Consider the following 11,155-nt stretch of genomic DNA (forward strand, 5'->3'; position numbering starts at 1 on the left):
CAGCAACAACTGATAAATTTATAATTATACATCCACAGTCAGTTTCAACATCTTGCCTCCTTTTCTCTTTTAAATACAATGCAAAAATCCAATGTTTTTAATACACAGGTATCCTTGTTGCATATGAACATTTAACTACATTCATTCATTCATTGTCTGTAACCCTTATCCAGTTCAGGGTTGCGGTGGGTCCAGAGCCTACCTGGAGTCATTCCACATTCACTCACACCTACGGACAGTTTTGAGTCTCCAATCCACCTACCAACGTGTGTTTTTGGACTGTGGGAGGAAACCGGAGCACCCGGAGGAAACCCACGCAGACACAGGGAGAACACACCACACTCCTCACAGACAGTCACCCGAAGAAAACCCATGCAGACACAGGGAGAACACACCACACTCCTCACAGACAGTCACCCGGAGGAAACCCACGCAGACACAGAGAGAACACACCACACTCCTCACAGACAGTCACCTGGAGGAAACCCATGCGGACACTGAGAGAACACACCAACTCCTCACAGACAGTCACCCGGAGCGGGAATCAACATTTAACTACAACATAGCAAATTCATGATTATATTACAACTATAAATTTTAGTAGAATGTTGATGTGATTTCTTTATATGCCATATGATCCCCCAGTGATGAACTGGAGGTGTTTCTGTGCAGTGCCCAGCCTCAGTGCAGAAAGCATGCAGTTCCTTCACCAATACTGTGGATTTACACTTTGTTATTAAGCTTGCATAATAGTAAATGACCAGGGGCCAGGAAAAATGTGGTATGAAAATGTCAAAAATAATTATTAGCCAAATGAGTAAACTTCCTGACTGGCCATTGACATTAATATGCTACAATGCCAAAGCCATGCAGGGCAACTGAATATATTGTATCAGTCCTTGGTGTAGTAAAATACAGCAAACCTCTAGCCAGCTAGACCTCTAACCAGCTGTATCGAGCTGTCATTCTCTTCCCTGCCCTTGTCTTACAACTAAAACACAGAACATATGATGAGAACGTATGAGCATTACTTTTCCCCTAGCTCATTAACTCTGCACAACTTCATGCTAAATGTTCACAGCCATACCAAAAGTGTTTCAATGAAGACAACAGATGAACCAATTATATTATCATGGGAACAAAAAGCTCACTGAAGCGCATGGGGAGAAAAGGTTAGCGACCTAGCCTAATCCCACAGAAGAGCTACTGCAGGACTACTGAAACGTTTAAGATGGATATGATAGAAATGTGTAAGGACACAAAGTGCATTACAGATTGTTGCATATGAGGCTGCATAGCTGCAGACCAGCCAGAGTTCCCAAACTGACATCTGTCCACCACTGGCAGTGCCTACAAAGGGCATATGAACAACATAACTAGACCATGGAACAATGGAAGATGGTGAACTTGTTTAATATATCTGGTTTTATTTTATATCATGTGGGAACCTGGGAAGACATGACAAGACGATGCTGGGTGAGGCAGTGTTAGTGAAGCAATGTTTTGCTAGGAAACCTGGGGTCCTGGCATTTACATGGGTGTTACTTTGACACATAGCACCTACATATGCACCTACATACACATTAGCACATAGCAAGAACACCCCTTCAGGACAACAGTAGTTGTAATATTAGGGCTGATCTATGTGTGTCCAAATATATGTGTATTTATTTTAATGCATGCTAAGTTACTTTAAGTTGCACCCATAAGTGACACATATATACAAATACACACACACAGCTTGTCAAGTACCTGTAGAGAAGTATTGCCAATAGAATATGACTTCCTGGAACACATAAACACGAATCTAATAGCACCATATCTAATACCAAGTGTTGTCTAGAGAGGTACAAACACCCCAGCATTGAGGTGTGTGATATTGGGAGATGGGGGTGAGGTGATGGTGGTGATCATCCAACATCTTGGACGCACAAACGCTAATCACTGAATGCAGTCAAATCTTCAAAGCAAGGTTCCAAAATCTAGTAAAAAGTCTTCCCTCGACATAAAAAGGAGAAACTCTTTTTAATGTCCTTGATTTCAGAAGAAATAATAAGCAAACAGGTGTCCCAATACTTTTGTCCAAATTGTATTAGTTTATTTTGCATCATACCACACCATCTTACAAAGTCTGTTTTGACCTCTTGAATTGTTATTGTGGCAATCTTAAATATGATTTCATAAAAAAAAACTGTTGGCAAGTATAATTTATTCAGTGATTTTCCAGTTACAATTTAATCAAACATTGTAAAGCATATGTGTGTAAGATCAAGAGATTTTACTGTAATTTCAGCTATATACCAGTACACTGTGAAACTAAATAATCTCTTTCAGGAATATTGTATGACACAAAACATAAGTGCAGGACAGCACAGTATACAGAGTGCAATAATTACAAAGACTTACAGTAAATACAGATCAGGACCAATAGTCAGAAGACTTTAACTATTGAATCTACTAACTAAAGTAGATGTGGAATGAAGTTGTTCATAGAAAGATGTAACATGCTACGACATAAGTATTTTCAGACAGTCCACATATATAAGCACAGAAGTCACATGTAGCATCCAGAACATCAGTAATGGAATACAGTACTAGTTAATACACTAATTTAGTGGCAGTAACAGAATACAGTATTAATACAGTACTCTAGGAGAAAACTGTGCAAGGTGCTACAAAATACAGATTTTTGGAATTACAAAAAATGCATCTCAGTGTTAAGTACAATAATTGCATTGAAAATAATTTTTAAGTGAAACTGTGTCTATGTGTTGTGTTTGAGGGCATGCTTGTGTATGGAGGTTACATAGACATGTCATGTGGTTGTTGTGGCACAGTAGGTAACATCACACTATGTCCCCTTCAGTCCTTGGGTACAACTCCTAATAATACATTGGTCTACCTGCAATACGAATAGCCTTGTATGTCACTCTGGATAAGAGTGCCTGCCAAATGCCATAAATGTAAAAAAAAAAAAAAAGTGAGCAAGTGTGTTTGACAGATAGAGGAGGTTACATAGACGTTAATTAGAGTGTGCATGTGTGTGTTGGGAACTGTCCATTCAGATTCTGGGAATTAAGGAGTATGTTAGCTTGTGGAGGGGAATCAATGTCATACAAAATGTAGCAGTATTGGACTGAATGCTATGGTACCTTCTTCCAGACATAAGTCAGAGCTAACTTCAAATTAAGTAAATATTGAAAATTCACGTAATCAAATCCTCACAGCAATGTTACAAATCTAATAGAAAGCCTTCCTCAGACAGTAAAGACAGTTATTCCAACAAAAGCAGGAGAAACTCAAACATTTGATGATACAGTGTACATTCAATATTGTAGTGTGCAAAGAGAAATGTGGTCATAACACATAAGTGACTCATGATAAATTCAAGTGATCAGATATATTCAATTGTCCTAGTAGTCCTAATATACAAAGAGCAGTTTGTGATAAGAATAGTCATAGCAAGTTTAGTTAAAATGTTATGCCATCAGGATTTGGGTAGGTGTACAAAGAATTTCCATCATCACCAGCAGTTTTACCAGCATTCTGTCCTACACAACCTCCTACAGTGTGATCTGCTTGGATCCAGTGAGAGACTCAAGTCTTCTTTATGAGTTTATTCAGTCCGTTGGCCTCCTTTGCTGTGTTGCCCTCTCCCCAGCACACCACAACATAGAAGATGGTGCTTGCAACAACAGGGTGATAGAACATTTGTAGCATACTGTTGCACACACTGAAGGACCTGGGCATTCTCAGAAACTAAAGCTGGTTCAGGCACTTCTTGTGGATGTCCTCAGTGTTGGTATACCATTCCAATTTTGACCCAGCTGGCCATCATTGTCAACAGTTGTTGATATCTGGGTGAATTTAGGCCTAGACCTCAGAAGACAGATGTCAACAGTTGTCCTTGTACATCACTGCAGCTCTCTCATTGTTCTTATGTGGATCAGGCAGGTGAGAATCTTCTTTGCATTCTCTGTTAGATGTACTTAAGTATGAAAAAGATGTCATTATACAGACATTTAAAATTGGTGAAAAGTATGTACAAAAACAAAGTAAAAGTGAACATTTACTTTGCAGGTTGTCCTTCGTCTGATAGAGAGATAACTTCAGAGAATCACACACACAAGGATCACAAGGTTCTTCTTCCCCTCTTGAAGCTTTGCAACACCAATGACTCTGTGAGACCTCTTTTTGTGTGAAAAACACCCAAGCCTGTAAAACATTGATTTGGAAGGTTAAGCCCGCTTACACAAAATATGTACGCTCAGAGACAAATGATCTTGTAAAGTCAATACAAGGAACAACTGTAAATGAATCTTTTGTGGATAAGGAAGGGACTAGTACAGCAGCATATTAGCAGCATGATGTTTGAGCAATGAACTATACAGGTTGATATGACAATGCATGGCAGTATGGACAGTTAATTTAAATGAGATATTCCAATAGCTGTGCAAATATGAACTTACATGTTTGGCTTTGCTGTGTATGTGACACAAATCTGATGACATCTTTGTGATTAGTGATGAAGATAGCTTGACAAGCTAAAGACAAAACATAACAGCTTATAATGAACAGCGACAGGTTAGGTATAGTTTGCTGTACAATGCATAATTGTGTAGTTTGTCATTTGTTGATGTAGAGTGTGAATATGTACGTTCTTGAATACCTTGCTATACAATGTAATGATTGTGGTTTACATCAACTGAGACCACAAATATTGCTGGGGTGCAGTAAGGACAGCTAAATAGCTTCTTGCAAATGGAATAACTTCATATTGATTATTGTTTAAAATGAAGCAAATGCGAAAATGTAACAGTAAATTAACTGTATGTAGTTTATTGAACAGAGAATGTTAGTTAGACCACAAAACTGACACAGCAGGAGTTTGTAAATATCAAAAAAGCTTTTTTTTTCATGAACAGAACAGTTTAGAAAAATCTAACCTCTTAAATTGTAGCCATTATTTTAAAGTAAATAATATATTAATGTACAAAGATTATACAAATGTTATAACAAATTCATTTGTCAATAAAGGATGATGGCTCCCAGGAATCTTTCCATTTGGTCCCACTGTAAACATAAATGAAATACTGTCAGTAATCATATTTAGGTAATTTTTCAAGCTAGCAAATTGTACATGTAAATATTATATTGTACTTTTATACAGTATTATAATTAAAACAAATATTTCAGGAACTATTGATACTTTAGAAATATCACACTGTTTAAACAGTTGTGGATTGTGAGCCCATTACCTATAAAGTTTCAAATGTAACAACTTTATTTACACACATACCAAGACTTGCACGGAACCCATCGAATTAGGACCTCCTTTTCCCCTATATAATTAAAAAAAAAAAAAAAAAAAAAACGATCATAACACAAGTCTGAAATTTCAGAAAAAAATATCAATATCCAGCTGCATTTGTTTGGCACAATGAATGCATAATACCTCTGCTGTACTTCCTGCAATTGTGGTGGTAATATCAGATACTGATATTAAGATGAATGAAACAGTCTTGTTTATATAACCAAAGATGATTAAAAAAAAAGAATAATAAGTGAACCTGAGTATATCTATATAAAACCTGTGAAAAGGCTTAAGGAAGACCTACATTTTTCACTCTTCTTTTCAAAACACTGGAATAAGGAAATTGGTTCTGCATCTTTCTTCTAGTGCATTCAGGACACTCATCTGAAAGACAGGCCATTACAGCCATTACTGGTTTATTACAGTAACAGATAAAAAGAACATACCAAACAGAGCCTGCATACACCAAGTTTTGACTAATGAACACCTTATTAAATTATAATCATACACAGGATAAGATCCTATGCTAATCCATTAGCGCGGCTCTATATTATAATTATATATATACACAACAATTCAGGTATAATTTGACAAAAACTGCATTTTATATCACTATTTCAGGTTTGTGATAATATAATAATGTATATTAATTATGTTAACATATTTTAAAAAGAGAAAATGTTCATTACGTTTTTGCTTTTTGTTTTTCTTCTCAACTCCTCTTTGCTCGCCTGGCTCTAAATACAATTAATAAGATAAAAGCAATTAATACGAAATAAAACAATATGTAGTGTAACATACAATGCCTTTAGAACATTTTCAGAACTTTGACTTCGTTATGTTGAGGCTTTGGGATAAATTTCAAGTGTCATACAAAGGTTCTGAATACTTATGTCCATACAAATTTTATTTTTTGCCTTATAATAAATTTGCAAACATTTCTAATATTCCATATTCACTTTGTGATTGTGGGTAATTGAACGTAGATTCATTGGGGAAAACTTTGTTTTTAATTTTATTTTATCACAAGGCCTCAACATAAAATGTGAAAAAGTGAAAGGGTCTGAAGACTTTCCAATCGCATTGTAACTACTGTGATACACAACACTTTACTGTCTATTAAGAAAATATACTTCACTTCTCGTTCTTTTTTTGGCCTTTTGGCCCTGGGGACCAGCAATATTGCTTCCTTTTGCGGGTCTGGTGGTCAGGTTGGTGGTCTGCAGATGATGGGTTCCTGGGCTGGCAGATTCCAAATCAGAAGTCTGTGCGTCATCAGTCTCTTGACTGGTGACCTGCAAGCCAGAGATTTCCAGACTGGCAGTCTGTGGGTCTTCAGTCTCTTGACTGGTGATCTCTGAGCTACCATCCAGGACAGTGGTTTTTGGGCACCCAGTGGCCTTGTCCTTCTCTCTTTGAAAATGAACTTAAAGACAAGACAAATTTAATTAACAAGACAACTCCAACACATTTTGCACAATTTTTTTAACAATTGCACTTTATGCCATAAAATCGATGGCTAATTGGCTAATTATTGATGCTACAAGTAAGGGGCTTGCAAAAACTGGTGCAGTATTATTATAATTTGGATTGTAAGTAGATATATAAATATCAAGTATCGCAACATTTGTTTTGCAATATGGTATAGATTCTTAAAAACAAAGTTTACATTTTTAATTTGTAGTTTACAGGTAAAGATTGGTGGCAGACAGTGGTTTATTTTGTACTGTGTTTAAACCCCAACACCTTTCTTTTAATTTGATTTTATGCATATATGTTTTTTATACTAAAACAGTTTTCATAAACTTCGGTTCTAAATTGGTTTCTTACAGTGTCATCAGAAAATTCCGGATATCCATGGCAATGAGAGAGGTAGAGTGCTACAGACACAGCTTATTCTATTGGTTGCATATTTAGAAGGGGGATACACAAAATATAAAAAATGCTGGATTCAAACCATTGTTTCCACAGGAGGACCAATTCATTTTATAATTCTCATTTGGTTGAGAAAACAGGAATTGGGTACTGACATGTGGTGTTAATGCTATAGCTGATCTGTGTAAATGTTCATTTGATTTGTAATTTTTTTTCACCAAGAATAATTACATAACCCTTAAGAGGGGAGATTTAGAATAGCTTTATTTTACCATGGAAATTCATGGAAATTCATTATCTGTAACACTTATCCAGTTCAGGTGGGTCCAGAGCCTACCTGGAATCATTGGGCACAAGGCGGGAACACACCCTGGAGGGGTGCCAGTCCTTCACAGGGCAACACACACGCACAGTCACAGTCACTCACACACTCACACCTATGGAGTCGCCAATCCACCTACCAACATGTGTTTTTGGAGCGTGGGAGGAAACCGGAGCACCCGGAGGAAACCCACACGGACACAGGGAAAACACACCACACTCCTCACAGACAGTCACCCGGAGGAAACCCACACAGACACAGGGAGAACACACCACACTCCTCACAGACAGTCACCCAGAGGAAATCCACACAGACACAGGGAGAACACACCACACTCCTCACAGACAGTCACCCGGAGCGGGGCTCGAACCCACAGTAGCAATATTTAAAAAAACTATTTTTTTATACTTACTCTTTAACATGGCTTCGTACATCATTTTTAACCTCTGAAGCAAATCATCATCTAGAAGGTAATCCCCACCTAGTACTGCATCTGCCACCAAACTACCTTTGCATTTCTTCCCCAAAAGCAATACAGGGAAGAAATCAAGGGTTGCAAGTTTGTCAAGCTGAAAAAAAGACATTAAATAGCATATAAGACGACTGTCACATCAAATAATATGTGACTAAGTGCTTTTTATACTTCATAACCAAATAATACAAAAATACTGTCTTATTGATCAATTTCTCCTGTACAAAATATTGTGTTCAAAAACCTTAAAACTCATGTATACAATACATAATACAATACATAATACAAAAAAAAAAAAAACAGTAAAAGACAAAACAATTATCTGTGAAATATGACTGGGTAACTGACTTAACTTCTTAAATAGCTGGTAGCACCTTTAGCAATGACCTGACCTTACCAATACATGGCTGCTGTTAAGAACAGTCCTGTTGTTGTTCTTTTTGATATATTTTTTCCACTTGTTTTTATTGTCTTCGAATAATTTTCTCTTTTCCTTAAGTTTGGCTTTATATGGTTGTGGCTCTTTGCAAATTGGGCAAGCTTTGTAGGAGACACTTATCTGACCATTGCACCCTGGGCATATCTTCCTGGTGCTTCCTGGCATATCTAAACAAATAGAAAGCAAATGGCATTAAAAACCATAACAACTCATTTCTGTTAATGTGACTACTTATATTTGAGCCCCTTAAACAAGAGGCCCAATTATGCATACAAGTTTTGAAATTAAGTAAAGACATCTGTGACTGGCTGGCCTAGCCACCTCAGTTGTTTTCACTGGGGCACCATATTTGCACTGGCCTTTCACAGACTTCTCTACTTTTACACAGAATATGCCATCATGGCAGAGTCATGGCTGCACTTTATTTTATATGAGTGAGCCTAGTTTAATTTATATATTGACATTAAATGTACATAGTAAATTTGTCTGGTTAATAAGATAAAGACTGCAATATTTAAACGGTTTTCTGTGTCCTGAAAACCATCTTCATCATGAACGACACTAATAGATTGACACGTGCATATTTTCACACATGCGCACAACGAAAGTGTCTATGAAAACGCGCAAAAAGTAAATCATGTCCACCTTACTCACTAAATTATGTTTTTAAAGTATTTTAGGTTAACGTTACATATGAAGTTGAGGGCAGGAAAAGTTTATGAGATGTGGTTATCAGTTATACACAACATTTAAAGAGCATAACAATAAAGCATGTGAAAATGGATAAAAACGAGTAGTTTAAAGGCTGAATTTAAGGTGGACTGGAGGGAATCGGTCCCGTGTGTAAACATACTGCTGTAACATTAACAGCGTATTTAAGTTGAACACAGCGTAGAAAAGTTCAGCACACATTTAATAATTCTTACTAATCTCATATAAATGTGTACCATTCATTACTAACGTGACAAAGTTTTACACACTCGCTCACTCGCTCACTCCTGCTCCCGTTAAGCACGGTGTTGCACTGATTAACGGCCTACTTAAAACCAATCATGCGGAACTCCGTACAGCCTCAATTTTACATTTCTAAAGAAATTTATTTTTTCAAAAGATTCTGCTTCTTTTTTCCTATTAACTTATTTTCTTTAAATGGAATATGTAGTTTATTTATTTGCTTATAAATGTGCGACAAAAGTATTATTATTATTATTATTATTATTATTATCATTAATCATAATAATGACAATAATAATAATAATAATAATAATAATAATAATAATAATACTAAATAGACGAAGAAATGCTGCCAACACAAGCTAAGCAGGACGGTATGAAGTAGTGTCCCAAATCCAATATTTAATTAATGCATTTTAAAACTCGGTTTGGCCACTTTTTAAATGTACACTGAGAGCTAGATGTAAGCTGTTGGAATATTGTTAATGAATTAATGCCTGCTGAATGTGTCCCAAAAGAGATTTGGTTTCAAATACCTTTATCTCAATGCTACCTTCTAAGGCCCTACATAGGCAACAAGAGGTCAAGGCACATACCTTCAAGTTTCAGACACAGCCATAGACTCGTTGTTACCATAGCAACCGAAGTACGCTGTTATTTTTCCACTGACGGAGCCACGATATCTTTCACATTCTTGTAACATAACAAGAGCGATGGTGTTTACAAAGTACATCGTTACGGCCACAGAAACACACTGACCGTTTTATTTAGCAAACGCCAACTCATTAGCCACCAGGCTACAAAACGTATCTAAAGCTACGTATATGCTCAGGTGTCGCCTGACGACAAGACACGTAATTTAAAAAGTCACTCATGCGATTTAATAATTTAATCAGTAGACAGCACGTCTCGTTCCCCGATATGTCTAGGTAAAAGGTTATGGGAACCTTTAGTTTGGTAGCAAAAAAGTGCACAATCTGCTCCATCAACCAGACTAAACGATATAGCTTCACCTACACAGATGCTACGTTACAGGAGGCAATAGTTAGTTGATTTGCTCACTCAAGAACAGACAGTCATCATGGGCGATCCCAAACTATTCTAAACATTAACAAAAAATTAACAGTGACGATTAACAGCTTCAAAAATCCTAACGTCAACCAGAGTTTTAATAGAAAAACCATCACAGTTTTTCATTAGTCTGCATTTCTCTTTAGCACCCCCTGTGGAGATTTGCTTCTAAAATCGGCACCAAAATGTACCAGTCAGTACGTATTTGGTCCTCTGCAAAAAAGTGTTCAGAGGTACGTATAACCCATGAGACCAGGTTGCAACGCAACTGTATTTACTTAATTGATATGAGTTGTTCTGACATTAAGTAGTACATAGATGTAAGTTGCCATTTTAAGTACTGCCAACTTATGTTACCCAAGTTAACATAATTCCACAAGAGTCCTGTTTACTTAATAGAATTTAGGAAACCGATTGCCTTAGAAAAATAAAGTAAGCACAACAAAGAATTATTATTCAGTAGTACTTCTGGTTTATTTTAATCAAATTCCATTACATCACAGAGCACATCAGCCTATCTAAATACATAAAGTTACCCAAAAATAAAATTAATTCCACATTTAAGTCAATTAAAAATATTTTTTAAAAGAAAACCTCCAGTAATCTTTATTCTTGAATGACTCAAATGGCACAGTCTGTGTAATAAACAAAAATGTACAATAATGTTTAATGCACTTAACCAAGCTAAAGTTTTGCACAATAAATTTA

At 36.5% G+C, this 11,155-nt stretch overlaps 1 protein-coding gene across 2 annotated transcripts; it reads right to left on the minus strand.

Moving 5' to 3' along the window:
* Positions 1-2,086: 2,086 nt before the first annotated feature.
* On the minus strand, positions 2,087-10,894 carry LOC136683886 (uncharacterized). 2 transcript variants are annotated; one of them, XM_066659064.1, is made up of 10 exons: positions 10,394-10,894; positions 8,381-8,589; positions 7,924-8,080; positions 6,453-6,740; positions 6,004-6,051; positions 5,619-5,698; positions 5,300-5,342; positions 4,470-5,073; positions 4,074-4,215; positions 2,087-3,988 (listed from the first exon to the last, which is right to left on the minus strand). In XM_066659064.1, exons 2-7 carry the CDS (start codon positions 8,585-8,587, stop codon positions 5,325-5,327), a joined length of 798 nt encoding a protein of 265 aa, XP_066515161.1. In that variant the 5' UTR covers positions 8,588-8,589; positions 10,394-10,894; the 3' UTR covers positions 2,087-3,988; positions 4,074-4,215; positions 4,470-5,073; positions 5,300-5,324. The 2 variants fall into 2 exon arrangements, with proteins under 2 accessions (XP_066515161.1, XP_066515160.1); XM_066659063.1 differs by having other exon boundaries at positions 9,973-10,894.
* Between the last annotated feature and the right edge of the window lie 261 nt (positions 10,895-11,155).

Source organism: Hoplias malabaricus, unplaced genomic scaffold (genome assembly GCF_029633855.1).
Source record: "Hoplias malabaricus isolate fHopMal1 unplaced genomic scaffold, fHopMal1.hap1 scaffold_210, whole genome shotgun sequence".
In the NCBI taxonomy this organism is placed as follows: Eukaryota; Metazoa; Chordata; class Actinopteri; order Characiformes; family Erythrinidae; genus Hoplias; species Hoplias malabaricus.

Excerpts from the sequence above, each read along its gene's own strand:
- LOC136683886 (XM_066659063.1), bottom strand. The coding sequence starts at position 10,012 with ATGGTAACAACGAGTCTATGGCTGTGTCTGAAACTTGAAG. Across the intron at positions 8,590-9,972 it reads GCTGTGTCTGAAACTTGAAG|ATATGCCAGGAAGCACCAGG; the intron begins GTATGTGCCTTG and ends CTATTTGTTTAG. Across the intron at positions 6,741-7,923 it reads GTACGAAGCCATGTTAAAGA|TTCATTTTCAAAGAGAGAAG; the intron begins GTAAGTATAAAA and ends CTTGTCTTTAAG.